This window comes from Bactrocera oleae, chromosome 6 (assembly GCF_042242935.1).
Source record: "Bactrocera oleae isolate idBacOlea1 chromosome 6, idBacOlea1, whole genome shotgun sequence".
NCBI lineage: Eukaryota > Metazoa > Arthropoda > Insecta > Diptera > Tephritidae > Bactrocera > Bactrocera oleae.
In genome coordinates this window covers 1,751,810-1,774,235 of record NC_091540.1, presented here as the reverse complement: position 1 = coordinate 1,774,235, position 22,426 = coordinate 1,751,810, and the positions used below count along the sequence as shown (strand labels likewise).

General features: G+C 31.2%; 1 protein-coding gene across 4 annotated transcripts in view; it reads left to right on the top strand.

The window, feature by feature from the left end:
* The window catches only part of hid (head involution defective), a 38,941-nt gene extending 35,842 nt beyond the window's left edge, over nt 1-3,099 (top strand). For 2 of the 4 annotated variants that reach the window (XM_014239962.3, XM_014239960.3), the window contains exon 5: nt 1,618-3,099. In XM_014239962.3, the coding sequence (XP_014095437.3) occupies nt 1,618-1,698 (81 nt within the window). In that variant the 3' untranslated portion in view covers nt 1,699-3,099. Of the gene's footprint in view, nt 1-1,614 lie in introns of all 4 variants that reach the window. The other 2 variants (XM_014239961.3, XM_036358510.2) reach the window with 1 other exon arrangement.
* Nucleotides 3,100-22,426: the final 19,327 nt, after the last annotated feature.

Sequence of the window (22,426 nt, the reverse complement as noted above, 5' to 3'; positions counted from 1 at the left end):
CACAAAATATTTATATGTCCACTAGTGGACTAACAACGGCATTGATAGCAATTTTCGGCACATTTTTATTGTAATTATAAGCGCATTTGTTACATTTACCAAATGCCAGTGGCGCGAACATAAATATTATTTATTGATAACCACATAAATACATACAAGAACATAAGTATGAGATGCATACTTAAGTGCTGCCTTAATGTTAAAGTGCACGTGTAAATTGGTCTTTGGGGAGGATTTTATGCGCCGCCGATGAACATCGCTGGCAGTTTCACCCGAAACGAAATAGAGATTAGCTGCACAGAGACAGATATATAAATATGCACTGCTACATACCTACACAAGTGTACACGCAATCTAGAGCATGTAAGCGGACAGGGACACTTCCAGGTGTTCTGAGTTCGCATGCGGGGGGTTGTTATTGAAATTATCTATATACATAGGTATGTATGTAAATATATCTGCCTGTGTTTTCAGTCGCAAAGTGTTGCTATAATACATTTAATAGCCTATTAAGTGCTATTGAGATTAGAACTTAGCTGGATTTTTTTGATTTACTTCTACTTTGGAATAAATGAGCAATGCTGTTTTAATGCCACAAGTTTTCGAACTTTATTGGAATATATATTATATATATCAGTGATATTATGGATAGCATTAAAATCCACTTGATTATTAAAATCGTTTATTGTCACTTATATTAGTCTTGTAAGTGCACAGATAATTCATTTCGTTGGATTATACTGTAGTGGGGAGAAAACCAGTAGTAAACTAGTTCGATTCTAGGGTATTTTGAACCAGTTGTAAATTAGTTCGTTTTTAGTGCACCACTAGAAGTATAAGTAGGAGTTCTTTATTTATGCTTTTCATTGAATTTTTTTCCCGCACTTTTCGAATAATCTCTGAGTTAGCTCATTTAGTCGTAGAATCAGTTTTCTGGTCAAGTAGTCTATGATTAGACGAGCAACCCGTTAGCGTTCAAAAAACATCCGAACTGTATAATATCTAAAATGTTCCTCCGAATTGACTTCATATTTCGTTATGTGACGATCGCTAATGGAAAGATGTTCGACATATTAGATTTTACCGCGAGAGATCGCCATTAGCCATTATGTAATAGTTTCTCGCTGTAAACAGATATTAAAGAATTTGGTTTGTTAAATAAAGTAGTTGAAAGGTAAAATATGTCCTATAGATGGTGAAAATTAAAAAAGTGTTCACACAAGTTTAAGTGAGCCGAGGTCACTAACATTTTTGAGCTCATGCCTACAACACAAGATCCTTTAAGAACACCATAGAAACCATTTTGCGATCCTGGTATAAATTCTCTAAGATTCACAACTCGTTCAATTGAAGAACAATATATTGAAGAATATCACTTTCAAAAAAATCATTCAGATGCTAGATCGCAGTGAGTTCTGTTTCCTATTGCCGTCAAGTCATAATACCCATAATTGATTGTAGCAATATTAAAAATATATATAATTTCTTATATTAAATATAAATTTATTACTCAATTCAAATAAAATTTGAGGTTATAGTATTTATATAATATATTTCTTAAAACATATGATATTCAAACCCAAAATTTACTATTCTCTCTCTTCTTTCTTCTAGCAGCCATTCAAGGGCTTCATCTGGCCCACTGTCGTCACAGTCATCGTTGTTGCAATGGGTTGTGGCTTCCTTGTTACGCGATGAGTGCACCAAATGTGAAGCTCGTGCAGCAACAGCCGCAGCTATACTTACAATTTAAAAAGCAAGCAACAGTAAAGCAATGCAAAAAAAAAGATTTACACTTAAAGAATAAATAATAAAAATAAATAAATTTTGAGAAAAAACATTAAAAAACAAAGCACAAATGAAAAGTGTTAAAAACAGCCAGAACGCCTTGGGCTTTTCAAGGCAATAAAGGGATATGAAAGAGAAATATCTAAAGGTAAAGAAATTTTCGTCAGAAATGTGAAACGTGAAAGTGAATTATGGAAGCGCAAGTAGCGCGTGGAACGAGGCGAATGTACGCCGCGCCACATTTAAGAGGACACAGTGGTGAGCGGCTTGACAGAGAAATATTTTCGAGAGTGGAAACGTGAGGTAGTTTTTAATTTTTAACGATTTGCGGATCTACTGAGGAAAGAGCTCATCAAACCGCAGCAATGTAAACGAAAGAGTTGAAGAGCGAGGAAAAGAGAAAGAAAGAGACGGCGTCATGGCGAGAGAGAGAGAGTATGATAGCGAGCAAAGCGCACCGTGTGCGACAACGAAACCGAATTTTTAATCAACGAAGCTTTTCTTACACACCACAAACACAAAACGAACTCAAAGGCGAAACAAAAACTTAAAAACGTATTGAAAGCGAAAAACTAACATTTTTTAACACAAGCAAATAATATTTTTGTAAAATGTAGGCATTTATAGTAGATATATACATACATATGCACGCATACGAGTATTTGACTGAAAATCTCTGCCGTATTTGGACGTGGAAATTTCGCATATACAAACATATGAATTGCAACTGCCGTTAAGTGTAAGCAACTTGTGCTTGAAAAAGTATTTTTCTACTGAGAATTTTGTACGTTTTTTTATCTAAATGTGTAACAGACAAGACTGTTCAGAAGTTGTTAGGCAGCATTTGTACTAAGACAATTTAAAAATTGAGAAAACTACAACAACAAAACACGCAAGAGTAACTTTATAAAAAATAATATTTAATAACTAGATATTTTCTAAGATTTTGAAAATAAATCGCAAACTAACAGTAAATTAAACGTAAAAACAAACAAAGCAGTAATCACAATTTTTGATCTTGACAGCTGAAAATCGCTAATTTTGAGTACTGAAGGTACACATCTCTTTCTAAAACAGATGCGAATATTTTTGATAAAAATTTTGAAGTATTTGTAATATGGCACATTTGTTATGCTACAAAGAAAAATTTCGGGTTTAAATAAAAATATAAAATAATCAAATAAATTTTTTTTTGAAACCAGAAAGTTGGCGCAATATTTTTGATAAAATGAACATTTTATAACTTTATGTATATGAAATATTGAAAAACATAAAATTTTGCTACAAATTTTACAGAATAACAATACTTTACAATTTATAAAAAAAATTAATAATATAACTGAACTTTGTAAGCGAAAATCTTTACAAGAATATTACAAAAAAAATTTATAAATTAATATTAATATTTACAAAAAAACGGCAACTACACAGAAAACAAACAAAAAATGCATAATTAAAAAGTAAAAAATTGACTAAAACCCTCAAAAAAAAAAATATTTTCCGACATTAAAAATTGTGTAAATCTTAATAATTGTATATAAAATACAACATAAATCGAAATTAAATAAAAACACAAGCAACTGCATATCTCTTTTGCTAAACGCTGAAAATATGCAATAAAATCAACCATTTGCTTAAAAATCAATATTTTACAAACAAAAAAAATCCATACATAAAATTATATCAACAATGAGTATGAATCACATGATTAACCAATTTTTTTTTTAATATAAACACACAATTTATTATGCAACAAAATAAAAAAAAAAAATTTTTATAATTAAATACTTTTCATTACATTAAAAAAAGCTTAACTCCTGAAAATTTTCAGACTAAAAAATACACGGTAAAATTTTTGACATCAAATACTTGTATTTAGTAAAACAAATCTGAACTTTACAAAATTTCCTGAAGTAGGAAGTAAAATTAAATTTATTGAAAATAAATTTACAAAAAATGGGAAATGTAAAATGTTTAGTATGTTATTTAGCCTAAAGTTTGCAAAACACTGGTTTTCTAATGCAAAAAAAAAATTATTACATTTTAAATAAAACTTGAAAATGAAATTAACAGCTTTAAAATTGTAATTTGTAAACAAAGCAATTATTGGAATACAAAAGTTTAAATTATTTCGCATTTTTATAAGCATTTGTATAAGAAATCTCATTTTTTTATAAATATTATGAATTAATTAATAATATTAAATTTGCTGTTATTTACTTCTTCCATGACACAGCTTAAATGGCTCTAGAAAAGAGTTAACTGCTATTCTCTCTTTAAACAGTATTTTTGAACCCTAGATAACTGCGCAAAAACATCAAATTTCTTTTGCAAGTCTTCAATAAGAAGCTTACTATTTAAATACATTTTTTGTTGTAAAGTATAAACTTTCACACTCTCAAATTCTTTATATACTTTAAGCTTTAATGCAATCGCTAACAGTTTTTCGTTTCACTCAACGGAAGCTGGCTCAAATAAAATAAATAATATAAAACACAATAAAAAGTATAATTAATCGTTATATTTTCCACGAAAAAGTAAGGACAGTTTTGGAAAATACAATGTCATTATGATTATAATTAAGTGGCAAGGTGCTAAAATCGGAATATTAAAATATTATTAAAAGAAAAAAAAATTGCACAAAATTAAAAAAAAAATAACTAAATTGTAAAGAAATATTTAAAACATAATAATTTTCGCACACTAATAGAAAATGTCTGAAGTAATTTTACAAAAAAATAAACTATAAATAAATAACTGTTAAAATAAACTGCTCACAACTGCAAACAAAAAATCGAAGTCTTCGCTGTAATTTGAATTACAAATAAATTGTATTGCAATAAAAAAAAGATTTATATAAAAGATTTATATAAAAAAATTTACAAAAAAATATACACTTGTAAATAAAAAAATGCGTTTAAAACATAAATTAAATGCTTTAAAATATACAGCAACTATATAAAAAAATGCTTACATACATATATAAAATAATTTTTAGTTAATTTTTTGCTTAGCTCTAATTGTGCGCAGAATTCTGCTTAGTTGTAATTTTGAAAGCCATTTTTGTGATGTTTTTATTTACGTACTTTTTTGTAAAGGAAAAGAAAATTATAAAGTGAAATTTATTAATTTTTGCTTTTTTTGACAAAAAAGTGAATAAACAGTTAGTAAAATAATAATTAGGAAACATGTTAAGTGCATTAAATTAAAGAAAACACTAAAATAAATATATAAAAGAAAATTCAAGAAATGTTTTGTTTAAAAAGTGAAAACATAAATACACAAAAAGTAAAAATAAAAATTTAAAAAAAATTATAAAATATAATAATTAAGTTTATGTTGTAACTTACAGTAATAATTTTCAAATTGGTCTCAAAACACCTTTATTGTTTTTATTTGCATAAATTGCTTAAGTACTCTGGAAATATTTTATTAACTTTTGTTACCTTCGTTAAAATTTTGTAATTAGTAAAAAAACTGCTCCGAAGAATTTAGTAAAATTATTTCAAGCGGTAACATTTACCAAACATTTAATTTGAATTTAAAATTTCAAAACTTTAAAGCATTCATAATGTTGAAAAATTAAATATGTTTAAAAAGCTTTATTTTCATTACTCTGTGCTTTTTGAAATCATAAAGAACTTCCTCCAACTGTTCTAAAACTATTATTTTTCCTTCTAAAGCTTTTGTTGAAGCTTTCATTTACCAAATCACTTTAAAATATCTCAATTTGCAAAAACAGATTGAAATTGTATTAAAGTTAGTATGAAAGATTTGGCTAAACTTCTAGCATAGCCTTCATTAACATTACTGTGAGTTTTTTTGAAATCATCAAATACTTTATATAGTGTTCGAAAGCACTTTTTAACACCTAAAGCTTTTGATGAAGATTTCACTTATCACGCAATTTTAATATATTTCAACTAATAAAAAACGAATAGAAACTTTTATTTATCACTTAATTTTAAAAAGCACCAAATCAATTCTATGAAACTTTCACTCAGCATATAACCTTAAAATATTTAAAATATTAAACATATATATTTTCAATCGAATACCATCAAGGTCTATCACAATTATCGTTCTGAGCCTTAAACTTTACACTGCATTTAAAACGCAAAAACTTGGTATACAATTACGGTAACCATGACAGTTTTTTTTTTAGTTGTTAACTTTTGACATAATTTGTCATAAGTCATATAAATTAATCGATAGAAAAAAATAGCAAAATAATATTTCACTTAGCACAATATAACAAATATAAAAAATTTCAATAAACCAGTAATAAATTTTTACAGCAAATATTATAAATGGAGTTTGCCGAAAAAGCTTAGCAAAGTACAGCAATTTATGCAAACCAATAAAAATCGATTAAAAAAAATTGTTTAAATAATAAACATAAAATTAATATCTTAAAACAATTCCCAAAAATCACAATGATCTCAAGATGAAAAATATATAATAAATTATAATTTTCTATACAAATATTTTTTTTTGCATTTTGCATATAAAATGTATAATAGTTAAAAATAAGTTAGTGTAATAAAATTTGCGCAACTTCAACAATGACAAATGCCACTCAAACCATAAAAATCATTAGGTAAGAAAACAACAACAACAACACCACCATTATTACAACAACCACCAACTCCAATTATTCAGTGCAAGTAAACTGCAGTTATAAGTTTACGTTTTGTTTAATGAATAAACTAAATATTTACCCTAATTTTATATTTTTAAACACTTAAAAGCTTCATTAAGTCTTAAAGCTATAAAAAGCATAGAATTATTTTAAAGAAACACACAGTAAAGGCAGGTGATTGCAAAAATTTCTTGTCATTAGACGATTTTTCGCTATTATATAATTATTAATTAATTACTAGTTAAATTGGATGATATATATGTACATACACAGTAAATAGTTGTAATTTCTCAAGTTATGTAAAATATGTGCCTAGTTGTAGTTTTATTTTTCAATATATATTTTTTAATGCTAAATAATATTATAGCACATTTGAAGTGTGAGTTTTTTGTAAATAGCGAGAAAAATCATTTATTATAAATGTACAGAATACATAAATTTTGACATAAAATATTTTTTTAATTCGATTACATTTTTCGAGAGTTTGCATATATGCTATAAAATTATAAATAACCATTAAATGCTTTCTAAAACTATATTTCTCTACTCTTAAATATTGATCTCTAAGTTCAGAAACTTTTCTAGTAAGTAAGTTCCACGGCATTTTCCGAATATCCAAAAAAAAACCCTTAACCAATCTTACAGAGTACTGTTTCTTAAGAAAAAAGTTTTTGGGCGAATGAAATGCGCTGTGAAAGCTCTGCTCAAACCAATAGTTGACACAGCATTACATAAGTTTATCTAAATTTTTTAAATGAAAAGACAAAAACCAAATAAGCTAGTAATGATTAACACGTGAAAGCTATTGAGAAGTAAAACTTTTAACAAGATATTTATAAAAATATAAAGAATAAACATTTTATAAAATCGTCTAAAAGCTTATACAATAGCTAATGTCTTTCAAAATTTCTACTAAGCGACTGTCTATAGCTTTCGCTAAATACATGAAAAGCTCTCTAAACTTTCTAGTAAGTTAAATACACATACTCGTACTCATTTCAAACTTCATTTCATTTGTATTATCAGCATATACTCGATTCAAAGAATGATACTCGACATGAAAAATTTCTGTAAATAACATACTTATAATATTCCAACAACAATAGACACATTTTTTTCAAAACCCGAAAGAAAATAATCAGCAAACAAAAAAAAAACGAAACGATCCGAAACCAAACGAATAAAATTTTAATTGAACGATTTGTAAATTTTTAACAAATGAGCCACGTAAATCCGAAACAGTTTTGAAGCCTCAACAGATATGACAAATTTCATATATTTTTGCGTTGAACGGTCAGCTACTGATACTTGAGTTTGACGTGCGCTCATTTCTAATAGTTTTCACAATGATCTCGGTATATTTTGTACTCACCCAACTAAGGGAACTTTCAAAGCGTTTACTGAAAGTAATGGAAAAGTTTATTTTTGAAGTTTATTGTAGAATTAAAGCAACGTGGCCAGTTTTCACAAGCTCACAGTTGTTATCTGGTGTGAAATTTGGTATTATGCGCTGTTGCCAGTTTTCATTCCCTTCATATTCATTACTACACCAGTTTATTGCCGTTGTTTGAATGCCCGCGGTGTGAGTGTCCAAAAAAGCATACATTTAAAAAATTCTGCTAATATTTAGTAACATTTTTAGCCAGTTAGATAAAGTTGCATTTAAATAAATAAAAAATATTTGTATTGTATTTTTTTAATTAATTATTCATAAAATAATTTTTACGTTGTCATCAATTGCCATCAATATGCTCATTCTCATTTTATAGTTGATAAAGAAAGTCATGCATTCGCGCAAATTGCCAAACAAAGCCACAAAAAAATTAACAATATACTACATTTAAATAAAAATATAGTTTTTATGTATATATACTTAGAAATAAATATGGTAGACATGTAGCAATATTAATGAACTACTTAAGAATAAGCCATTATTTTGTAAATTACGCAGAATGTTGCTGGGTATAAAAATTTAGTTTAATTTTTCTGTAGATAATAACAACTACATATAGAAATTTATATCTCACTCACTTTCGCTATTTACCGCACACTACCGCAATTCGCTTATGCTTTTGCGTTGCTGCCAAATTTCCACGTCAGGTGCTGCCTATATAAATAAAATAACTGTATAATAAATATAATAACTCTCTAGCCACAATTTATTGCTTTAAAATTTATTTTTGTAATATTTCATGTTAAAAAATTTTTTGTTCAAAAAATTTATTAAATCATATTTTTTTTCAAGTGTATATAAATTATTTGTATGCCTTACTTAGCTGCATTGCTTTTAAAATTGTTTCCAATATTTGCTTACACAAATTTGATTTGTTTATTTTTTCATTTGCTTTAATTATATTTGTAAAATAAAATTTATTTTTTAGTCTATAAACAGTTGATAAGATGTTATGAAATAAATGATTTTTATAATAAATAAAAATGTGAATTTAAATGTATATGGAATGCATTTACATGAAATTAAACTGGAAATGTGTATACAAAATAATTAATATAAACAACCAGTACTATAAAAAAGTATATTATAAATATGCATTTAAGTATATTGAATAAAAATCATTATTATGATCTCATGAATGTTTATCGAAATACAACATATATATATCTATATATATATTATATATATATTAAATATAATTATAAAGAAATTTATATAAATAAATAAAAAAAATCTCAAAGTTGGAGCAATAAGCACATATTATTTACTTTGAAAATTTCGTACTGTGAGGTCAAGAGTGAACTTAAAAGTTGAAAATCAAAAGAAGAACAAAGGGCAACTCTCTTCCTGTATGACAAAACAAACCCTGAACTGCCCAACGTTGGTCCAAATATAGAGGTTTCTCTCAGATAACGGGCGTTTCTTTAGACGTGTGGTTTTCAATGAGGCAATACTTATTTCGAAATTGGTCTTTTTGACAGCTATTACTTGGTTTGTACTCTGTTCAGTTTACCATTTTATAATGATCAGACTTACTCTGGAAAGTCGATTAGTGAATGGACCCAAAACGAGATGGCCACCGATCCCGATTTTTACAAAAAAAAATTGTTCACGATAAAGCTTACTTATTTTATCATAACGAATCCAGCAAAGTCAATAAGCTTTTATGGAGAAATTTGTCGACAGACAACTCATAGATTTTTCACCACGATAATGCGCTGATAATGCATGAAACGAAAGTCAACTCTGAGCGGTATTCGCCAGATTTGGCTCCCAGTGATTTTTTTTCTGTTTTCGAAATTGAAAAATATGCTTCAAGGATCCCGACATATGTCCATTTTAGCCATTAAAGGCCATTCGCTGAGGGCACTAAAGGCCAACTTAGCCGATCAACTCAGAAATCATGGCTGTGTTTACTTATTCTTAAAATTTTTTAATTTGTAACTTGTTAGGTGTCTATTGATTTCAGGAAAAGAAGTCCCATTTAAAACTGTGCGAAAGCATCATCGTTAGTCGATGGAAGTGGACCAATTAGTGGCTTGCTTCTACTGTCTGGGTATTTTGCTAAGTAATTGGCTTCATCTTTGAGTTTATCATCAATATATCACCCAAGAAAGGGAACATGCTACAAGCTTTTGGACTCCTTCGATTGACTGATGGCTTTTATGAGAAACTTTTTCAGTTTAAAATTATATCCAGAGTATTGCCACTGCCTACCAAAGGACAACTATTAGAAAAGTAATTTTCTTCGATTTATATTTTATCCCTACAAGGATTCAGAACTTTTTTAACCCACCCAATTACGAAATAATTGCACCATGAACAGGTTAACCAAAACTTGAAGATAGTTATGAAAATAATATAAAAGCAGAAAACTGGTGAGCCCAAATTTATAGAAAACCAATTGAATGAACATTTTCAGTACCGGAAAATGATGTGGAAACATGCAATGGGTTAACATGAGCGGTTCACACAAGTGCATGTTAACACGAAAATATTACACGAATACGAAAAAAGATGAATCAGATCGTTAAACATAAATTGGGCAATTATGTCGCAAAATCGTAAGTGGCAAAAGGACACGACAAGCGAAGGAAATAACAATGCATAGTACAGGGATTAGATCTGCCAAAATCGATATCGCATGCATGCCGTGACTTATTACGTTTGCGTTTGCGGAGTTATGATTTTCCAGCAGCAATTATGTGCACACAAAACATAAAATGTAGTAGAGGAAAGTAAAAAAAAAAAAATATTATAAACGCCTGCAAAGGATAATAGGCAGGCTAAAGGTATATGTCTGGATGTCTAAGGCCACGGATAGAAGGCGAAAGTGTAATATGAGTCGCAACCCGCTCTCAAAGGAAAGGATATGCAATGAGCGTACACACACACACGCAACTATAATTCAAGAGTAAAGGGTGCGCGGGTCGGTAGCTGTGTTGTTATATTTTTTCTCCACTAGCAAAGGTAGCGCCGGGGTTACCTTGCGTTAATAGCGCAAATTATGCCGTGATTATGTTAGCGTTTCGTGCTATTCACCGTTATGCTGCCCTCAAGCATTATGTGTGATGTTGCAGTATATGTAAGTGGTTATTATTAAGATTTGTATTATTTGTGTGCTTCTTCTTTTCGGCTTTGACATATTTGCGGTCGCTGCGCTGATTAAATTGTCATAATTGCCTTTTTGCGGAAATTGTAGCGTGAACACGCGCACGCCCTCACCCTCTTCCGCACTAAATGGATGTCATGTGATATGAATTTCATGGCATTTTATTTTGCTATGGCTTAGGTCTGAAAAAAAAGTACAAATTGTGTGGCGTTTTGTTGTGTGGCATAGAATTTCAATCGAATTGTGGTTAGTTGTCAAATAATAATTTCATATTTCTTGCTACTTAAGGTTTAAGTGGGTGTTGCAATTAAAGTAACCCATCAAACGTGTGTGTTCGTGTACCACGGTGATAGATATACACTTAAGTATATGTAGATACAAGTATTGGATGTACGAGGGTGCACTAAAAAGTATTCGAAGTATTGGAAATTTACTATAGTTATGTAAACTTAAGCAAAAATATGCTATGATAGTCTATGAATAAAATATTTTAAACAAAACTCTTATCTACTCTAATTTTTAAACTGTCGGTTGGTCTGTTTCTCTCATTGTTCCCCAAGTCGTTCGATACCAGACGAGATTTTAGACAGAGTGATTCCCTCTCATGCGTCTTCTTCAATATAATGCCGGAAAAAGTGATACATGCCGCTAATCTGCACCTCAATGTCTACTGTCTACTCTAAAAGTACATTGCTACTGCAGATGATATTGACATCGTACACCCTAATAACCGAGCCGCCACCGCACCCTTTTCCAGCCAAAAAAATGAAGCCAATGAGCTATAAATTGGAAAAAGTTAGTTTTAGATTGCTTTGCTTTTAGAGCTGCTTAGATTTCGCTAGACTAGAATTTATCGAAGAAAATACAATTTTTGTGCTAGAAGTACTCTTAATAATTTTGGATTTGAACAAAAGAGGGAGTTTAGGAGAGTAAGGCACTCAAAACCGAGCAATTATACTCACTATAATTTTGGAGTAAACTAAGCGAAACAGTATGGTAGAGGGAAGCACACAGAATCGAGCTATTATCACACCCACTTATGGAACTTCGAACAATGCACTGGTTTTGCCCAAAATAGGACAGCTTTTTGAAGAAATACAAGAGTTAATCGCAGAGAGACTTACAAACAGTAGTTACATAATTTCTCACAAGCAGACACCCTTCACAGGTTATTTTATAACAACTTTACTAATATTTTTGTTCAAATGGTGTATCTTTTAACTCACCTTAGTAAAAACCTCTTCAAAAGACCTGCTGTAATTATTTAACCGCAAAATGCGTAAAATATGCTTAGATTGAAAATTTGATAGGCAGTTATTGGTCCAGCTAGAAATAATAATAATCGCATATACTTAAATTATAGACGGATTTTGGTTTTCTTAAATCGACGCGTGTCACCACAGTGCGCTGTCAAATTTTTACAATTTAAGCATGCTCAGCTGTCAATCAAATGTCTGACAGAAAAAAAAAACATAATAATTCGAACCAAATGCAAGTAAAAGTATGTGAAATACAACACCAGCAAATACTTCTCGCAAATCGACAACAAATTATTAACCACCACCCACTGACATTTGCATACCACACACACTCTCCCCATTTGCTCTCGCATTCAACTAAAATGCCCTCTCAAACAACTTTTCTTCGGAGTTAGACTTGACTACCGTGTCGTATTTGCCAACGGACACGCCTGCAGCCACCAGTAGTTTGAATGCTCTGCTAATCTTTAATAACAAGTTTCAACTTATTATTTTATTCATGTAGCCCACAGCCGCCGTATTATTGAATCAAATGCTTTTGAGTATCTATTACTAATATTCATAATTCTCTTTGGATGACACACTTCTGGCAAACGATTTGATTTGACGATTTGGCAATATTTGTGGGTATTAATACATATATACTTGTAAGTACAAAGAGGGTGCCATAATTTGCACTATGACATGTCAAATGTGACAGCTAGACAACGGTAAATTGTGACACACGTTCACGGCTGTCATGGTTGCTAATGATATCATATTTAGAAAAAGTTTAAGCGCAGTAGATTGAAAAAAAAACTTAAAAAGCGCAAATTTGCTTATGAGAAAAAGTTGTTAGGAGAGAAAATCAAAATATAGACTTTAGGGTATTAAAAAGAAAAGCTGTGCTTAAGTCGTAAATTACAAAAATATTCGCACCAAATGTTGAGTAAATTGATGAAATGGAACTTGAGATATCGTGACGACCGTATCGAAAAAAACAAACAGCTATAACTTTGAAAATAATTTTCCTTCTATGAATATGTTTTTGAGTATCTCAACTATCGAAGTTGAAAAAATCGTTATTTTCAAATTTCTGGACTATAATAATGACTCAACCAACCAAGGTACACAGGTCTGTGGTACACAGGTAAATTTTTCTGGTTCAGAAATTTCGAATTTAAAAAGTTTACTTTGTGCTTATGAAGCCTTTTAATATTGATGAAATAACAATCTCCACAGGCTGTTCTAAAGCAAATCCTTTCACGCTAGTCATTTTTAAAAAAGAAGCTACCAAATCACCACATTACAACAACATCAAACAACTAATTAGCATGTTGACAGTTGCGCTAATGGGCTGTGCCAGCGGCTTAAGCTGCCTATTAGCATGCAAATCAGCTAAAAAAGTCTTCCAAAAAAAAAAAAAGGTTTACGCATCAACAACAATAGGATTAGATGTACGAAGGAGTAAATGTCATGCTTTAATAAGCAAATCACTTTACAATGAATGCGAGTGTATTTATAGATATAATTGGTATTTATATAACCGCAAAATAGACAAATAAGCATTAAGATGCTAAAGACTAGCAACGACAATAAATGAGAGCAACAATAACATTCACAACATGTCGCCGATGAATTTACTTGAACAGCAAAAAAATGTATTCTTAAACGGATTAGCAACACCTGACAAATGCCATCATGTGGAAAATAATGTGCACAACTGCTGTAAATTTCTCTTCTAAAAATAAATATTAGTCAACTACAAATACATACATATTATATATATGTACATGTTAAAACATCTGTTGTTATCTATCTGGTGCAAGGCATGTCAAATATTTTTTAAGCTCTTCTGCTTACTTGCTTTTGCACTTTCGACTTGTTCGGTTTGAGTATTTGTGTAACAACAGCGCAACATTGTCGTGGCTTTAATTAATATGTTGCGATTTTTTTCCTAATTTTTTATTATAATATGTGTTGCTTTACATGTTTCCGTTTCCGTTTTATTGCGCAATGAGCTTATTGTCAAACCGCAAGCTTTTCATGTGTGCATACATGTAGCTTTCTTTCAATAAACCCAACAAACACAAATCCAACAAAACAAGTGGTCAAAGAATATTAAGTTTTTGTTAAATTTTAATAGAAAAAGTGTTTCAGTGTTTTAAGGAGAATCTTAACTAGGATCATGGGCAAAACTAAGGGAATGTCAGAAGGGTGTTGAACGAAGAAATTAGGGCAACTGAAAAGCATGAAGTGTGGAAAAGGATAGCTGCAGCCATTTCAGCCGTTTTCAAGAAGATTGTAAGGTGAAACCCTGTTTAGTTACCTTATGATTTACTTATGATTTTTAAAATTCGTTAGCAATAGCAAAACTACACTCAATGACAACATCTGTATTGTATTGATGAGCTATTTAGTTCGTATATGGTATACCATATATACGCATAATTATGTTCACTGGGAAATTGGCTCCTTCCAATACATTCAATATAGTCTCATTAATAGCTAGCAACTCTTCCCTCATTTAATCAATATGCTGATATTAAAATTAGTTGTTTACTGATTTACGCCCCGAAAACAGAAACTCTCCACAACACACCTCTATAAATTCAAAGCATCTTTGTGGTTTTTACGCCACAACGCGGAGACAAATATATACTATCTACTTACATGTATATATATGTAACTGTGCGTATACTTGTACTATGTAAACAACGATATATAAATACGGTGATTTAGTAAATGTAGATTATGTCGACATGACTGCGCAACCACAACAGTTAACCTCACAACAATAAAAACAACAATACCTAAACTCTCCGCCTTCAATATTCAACGGAGATTTAATTATTTTAAATTTTGTAAATTATGCAAACGAGCCGAACTAATGATGTCGTACAAGCCACCCACCTGCTGCGTAGTGAAAACCATACTTACATACGGATATAGACATAAATCCATACATACATATACATATATACATATGTATAGGTATATACATAGCACCGGAGTTTGAGTGAATTTTTCAGCACTCTTTCTCTCTATCTATCTCTGCCAGCCATAAGCTTCAACGCGAAAACGAATTTCATTAAAAATTATTTTACACAAGGTTTGTTGCATGTAAATATGTATGTGGTTTTATATGTAAATTAATTGATTTTTAAAGCTTCATTATTCATATATACATACATATAATATTATATATATTAGGACAAGCCAAAACACTAACCTATCGAATTTGTTGCTTAAAATTAACCTTTATATGTACACTTATATACAGCGAAAGAATATCTCTTTGAAAGAATATATTTTTTTAATATATGTATACAAAAAACCTTCACATAGACATTTTTTATCTCATAAAAGGGTATTAAAGATCTTTATTCTGAAATTAATCGGCCAGTTTGGATGGCAGCTACAAGCTATAGTGGTCCAATCTAAACACTATTTTCGCAAATAATAACGTTGATTTGGATAATAATCTGCGTCAAATTTCATGAAGATATCTTGACAACTAAAAGAGTTTTACATACATGGACTTAAGTTTGATCGGTCAGTAGTATGACAGCTATATGCTACAATAGGTTGATCTGAGCAATTTGTTTGAGGAATATAGCGATGCCTAGGATAATACTCTCTGCCAAATTTCTAAAGACACCTTGTCAAATGCAAAAGTTTTCGGTTCCGTCAAATTAACAGCTACTTGGGAAGAAGAGAACTTGTGCAAAGACTGATATTTCAAAAACTGAGAGACTAGTTCACGTATATACAGGCTAACTGGCAGACAGACGGACATAGCTAAAACGACGCAGCTTTAAATAAAGCTAAGCATCCTCTTTTTCAGTGATATTTTTTCTCTGTACTTTCCGGCAAGGCAGGCATTAAAAAGCTCCCCTGAAAGAAATTTGTATGCTACAAGAAACCGGTATAAAAATTAAAATATGATTTTTTAATAAAAAAAAGAAGCAAATATATTTCTTTACTTGTTATTCAAATGGGAAACTGAATGATCAATGACATCTTTAAAAATAAAACAAAGCATCCAGCCTAGCAAGGATATCTTTTCATGTATATAGCTTAATTTTAAATAGTAAAAACAAATTCGATAGTTTTGTTTTGTGGCTCACTCTAATATATCCATATATGTATGTATATGTGCGCGTACTTGCAACACATTGCCTTTATTGCGTGTTTATTTATTGGCCTCTAATGTCTATTTGCATAGATTTGCCGCTGGTGAGTAGTTAATGTGGCACAAACTAAATTCCGCTGACCGCAGAAACTCATTTACATTTTTTAGCGCTCAAAACTTTTATTTTATTGTTATGTTTTTTATCTATTTTGCAGCATGCCAGTCATTTACTGTGCAGTAATTAGCTGCTGTCAATTCATGCTACATTCTCAGACTCACATACACGCATACATAAGTAATTATATACTCATATCTATTTATTTATTTTTTTTACTATGAGCTTATGATAATCAACTTTTGACCCACGTGCAAAAGTTGCTGTCGGCGCCGATGTCGTAGTTCGAGTTGAATTGTCAATGCTTTTCACGAAATAAATTTATTCTCTATGATTACGATAGTTTTTGTTGTTCTTTTTTCACTGCAGCTGTGATTTTAATTTGCTTGCTAATTTTTAATTTGCATATTTATTGTTATAGCAATCTGGCAACGCTGTTTATGTGTTAATAAACTTATTCAGTGATGGCTAATTCGGAGTTTATTTATTCTTAACTATTTAATTAGTATTTCAATAAAACGCGCATTACAACGAGCACACATGTATGTATATGTATGTGGTATAGAAAATATCAAAAACAGCTAAAATTTAATAAACACATGAGCAGCATTTGACTATTTTATAAAGTACTAATCTTACTTAAATATTAGAGAACAACATAGGTCCTGATAAGGGCACATTTAAGTCACATAACAGATGGGTTCCCACAAAAGCAAACACTCAGCAAGAACTGGGGCCTAAAGCATAGATTCTTACATAGGGAGCACTAATTGGCAAGCATTGAAGGATTTTTCTGCTCTTGTCAATTGCGGATACCACATTAAAGTCGTATAGCTGCAATCTTCAATGCTACCAAGTTTTGTTTTGCGTATTTTAGATCAAAATTAAGTAATGGTTCGAATGATAAATGCTAACACAAATGTATTTTGTTATTGTATTTCTAAAGCATGAGACTTAAAATCAATTATAGAAAAGCCAAATAAAGGGTTACGGCAAAGTAACTGCTTAAGCATCTACAATACAAACATATAAAATACAAAACTTTAAAAACTGCCAAATACCAGATAACTGTTGCCCTTTCTACTAAATAAATATGCTTGGATTCTTAAATTTGCTCACTTTAATTGCAAATTTCTGCTAACTCAGACACACTATTCAATCTGCTCAACACTGCCATATAAAATTCTTATTACCAATGTCCTTTCTGTGTCCTTTAAGTGCGCGCATTCTGCAACGGCAATCAAATCTGCAGGCAAACAATCAAATTCTGAATCATGACAGCTTTAGACAAGCCGAAAAACTGCAAAGCATACACCACATAACAGCAGTGACATTAACAAACAAATTATAGCAGCAGCAACACAAAAGAAGCAGACATTGAGTCCGAACTCGAAGCTCGAACACCGCCTTTATTGACGATTGCCGAGCACTTCGTCTGTACAATAAAAATTTCTAAACTAGCAGCGCTCAGTTGAAAGGGCGGATTAAGAGAATGTATTGAATGAATGGATGATAGATGAACGGCTTCAAAGGTATGGCAGCAGGGCCGATAGTCAATCGAGCAAGCGAGCGACCCACCATAAAGCATATATTAAAATTCGTTTGCGCTGATATGGTGGCGATCAAACTTCGTACTAATAGCACTTACAACTACACATGCATAGTCATGTAGTGTTAGTACCTTCCAAGGCATTCCCTGAAGTTTTTGCTTGCCGTTGTTGTAACTGCTATTTGATATGTATTCAAAAGGACATTATGGCACGATATGAGTAATTCGCTTTTGGCCTTAACGGTCAAGCGTAACTAAGATGAGCTACGAGCAAACGGGAGCTCGTGCCACAAGCAACCAAAGTTGTGCAACAAAATTAGTTGTTGGTTGGTAGTATTTTGTGGGGCAGGGCACCCACTCCACATTGGCAGTGATGAGCAATTGGCAGTTGGCTGTTATTTTTGTATGTCCTTGTTGATGGCCGTGCTGATGGGTGCACACTTGCCATGTTATGAAGCTGTAGAAGCGTTGAGTGTATGGTGGAATACTCGTACAATAGCGTCGGCTAGCAAAAAGCGACCGTGTAGTTGGTGGCAGGACATGTGTGGCACATAAAAATGTCGCAGAGGTAGACCATGTAAGAAATTATATTGCTAGAAGCTGTTTTGCTCAATTTTTGTGAGGTTATTCCTTCTTGTTTCTTTTCCTTCATAATTATGATTTTCCGTTAAGATGAGTTTATTAAATCGCCAATAAAAGTAGTTATGTCACTAATTGAGACTTTTAGCAACCCTTTTCTCTAAAAGCCAATTGGTGTGGATATAGAATCTATTGCACTACTTTGAAAACCACTAATGTGTCCGAAAAAATGTTAACTCCTTAAAGAATTAATTTCCTACAGGGTTCTATACTTTTCGACATATATATATGTGCTCTTCGTTACACTTTGGAACCAAAAATGGCAATGTACGCGTGTATATATCTGCTGCTCTGTCGGCAAAGGATTCCTGCAATCTGTCATTACGTCAAAGCAAAAAGTAATAAATTCCTGCACAGGAACATAAAAGGATATTTTCAGTGTCAGTGTGGGTGTATGCGTAGCTACAAATATTTGTGTGTGTGTGTGTTCAGCTGACCATTCATCAGGCGCTTAATATTGTATGTGCCTTCACCATTATAGGCAGCAATAATTTATTTATATAACACTGCCATGCACACAAAGATAGTAAAGTATTTGGCAGGACAACAGCGACATCATAAACATCTAATATCTGAAGCATAATGTGCGTTATAAAGGATTTTTGTGTGCTCTATATGTATTATAAATGTGTGTGTATATGATACTCGTACGCATACTTAATATTTGTGTGTTATTGCATTTTCACTTATAGCTTGCTTGGGCTCATAAAGCAAAAGTGATTCAACTGCCCAAGCAATGTGGTGGACATATGTCCTTTTTCAATATATATACCCATAACAGTATATATTTAGTTTGCCATGAAGTTTGTAATGCACAAAAATAAACTTCCAAGCTCCTATAAATTGTATATAATATGTGATCAGCGCGACGAGTTGACTCGACCACTCAGTTTTTGAGATATCGATCTGAAATTTCCAATACTTCATTCCCACCTAAAGAAGCTGCTCATTTGTCGGAGCCGTCGATAACGAAATCTGGATGGAAATCTTTTAAATTTTACCAGATATCGTCACGAAATTTAGCACGAATTATAACTCAAGGAGACGCCATAACTTAGGAGCATATTGTCCAGATCGGGTCACTATAGCGTATAGCTGCCATACAACCAATGACCGATCAAAATCAAAATAAAAATATTTTTATAACCTTTCATGCTATGAGAATTGCACCTGTGAAAGGTATTATAGCTTCGGTGCAGCTACATTGAAATTTTTTTTATTTTTCGCTTTTTTCTTGCAAATACTATCCTGTATTATAATTCATATTAAAATTTTTAGAATGTATGTGTGTGTTTCCCATTCCATATACTTCAAACATTGTGCTTAGCAATGCCAACAGGCTTTTAATAATAATTTGAATATCGTGCATATACTTCATACTGTCATGACACATCCTTTTTTCCCTGCAAAAGCAATGCTACACGTATTAATAACACTTACAACGCATATTAAATGCCACAACATGCAACTGAAAGATGCCATAGAAGTGGACGTGATCGAATAAGTGCATACAGTGGCGTTCATAAGCATGAGAAAAGCACTTGCGTTTATATTGTGAGCAGGTGGCACTATATAGCGACAAGGACATATACTTATGTATAAATGAGGATATCAAACTCATGCCACCAAATTTAATATTAAGCTAGGAGTGTCACAATCAAAGCAGTAATTCATAGACGAAAACTGGTTAGGAGCGCAGTTACACACACATATACTACTTTATATACACTATACACACATACCATTATATACACTATACACTATACACGCATATGTGCTCTATTCCACATAGCAGCAGCTTCCTGCATCCTCTCAGTGTCCAGTTATCGGTGTCAATTTAATGTGCAGCTGCTAAACGTCTGATATCTCTAGTACCGTTGCATTAAAATGCTCTTTTTTTTATTATTATTATCTTCCTACTCACATATCTATATATTTATGCTCCTTTTGCATTATTAAATCTCTAGTGTTTTCGCTCTTTGTGTCTACATACTCGCACATTAATTTTGTAATTGTAAAATATTCATAGTTACACATAAAATTTTGTCATTTAAACACAAGTGTTTATGTGAAGCATGAAAATTTTAAGTATCAATATAAGGTAGCATATTAAAATTTAAACGTTTTCCAAATTAAATTAACGAAAAAGCAAATATCGGACCATTTGATGTATATGAGGTACCAGGTAACCTCTAAAGGTCCAGTCTTTAAGCTGCCAACAGACTCTTATATGTTTGATGAGGCATGTAACCTTCGCAAAATTGTATTTTTAATATGCTTTATTTCTTTGTTCTTCTATAGTCCTTTCTGTGCGCTTAAAAATCTGGCAGAAAACCTTATTCTAATATTCCAATTCCATATTCCAAACATTTTATTATCCAGTCTACAAATACTTACAACAAAATACATATTGCTGCAAGTATTTACTATCTGTCTACAATTTATGAGTATTATTTTTGGACGTTGCTTTCTGGCCAACGTATTTAAAAAATATTTTATTCGAGGTAAAAACCTTAAGAGTTAAACAATTTTAGTATTTCGCATAGTTAGAGAAAATTAAAAAGATTTTTAGCAAAGAAATTACATTCTATAGCTTCCTTATGAGAATCGGGAATATATATAATATTATGTTTATTCAAATAGTACTCTAATATATTTAAGGGCTTATTTCTAAAAGTGTATTCTAAAATTATAATAATGTATGATAATGTCCTGCTATGCTAAAGCTTTTTTTGTTCCTTTTTATATTCAAAACCTTTTAGTACATTACACCTAAATTTTTTATGAAAATACTACGTCCAATCCACACGCCTGAAAGTAGTTTTCAAAAAGTTTAATTAACTCTCAATATATCGTATTCTCTCGCCAATTTCACTCTTTACCACACATAAAAAATTATAAACAATATTTAGTGAATAGCCACCCGAAGTATTAATCTACTTGTACTTACTCACATAACTAGAGTATACTCTCTTTGTACAAATGATATTAGCTGACCACATTACCGTGGCAGTGTCAACAGCTGTTCATGTGGAGAAAGTAAGCCGGTTCAAACTTAATCGAAGCCACACACATACATGAATATATATGCTTATATCTGTGCGCGTTTATATTTGGCATCATTCACTACAAAGCACATTTGTTGTGGCTTTTTGGCCTTCGGTGTTGGCATGAATAAGCAAATAAACGCTTCAGATGATATTATGCGATTTTTAAATATTAAGTAATACATTGTGAGATTTTTATTTGTTTTTGTGTTTTTTCTCTTTACTATGGCCTTTCATTTGATGACTTTAGTTTATTAAAAAAAACATATGTGTTATTTTTTATATAGAGTTGTCTATCCATTAGACTAGTCTTTTTTCTCTCTTATGCTATATAAAAGGCAGCTGTGAAGAGTATTATAGCTTTGGTGATGCCGATATACAAGTAACTTTTTTGCTTGTTTTCTTTTTTATTTCGTTTTCACTTTTCGTTTCCCCAAACACAATTCAGTTGTTGTTGTGAGTGAGTGAGTGAGTTTTATTACGTTAATAATTTTTGCAAATTTACATTTTTTATTTGCATTAATTTATGGAATTGGCACATTGACTGCGCTTGGCTTTTCGATGTTTCGTCATTTCTTCTTCTTACTAAATGTTTATTGAACACAGTGACATCGCTTGTTTTTGTGGGAATTTCACAAGCACGCAACTTTGCGTTTTAGCCATTTTTTTCTTTTTCTTTTGATGTTTTGGTTAGCTATTTTGTAATTC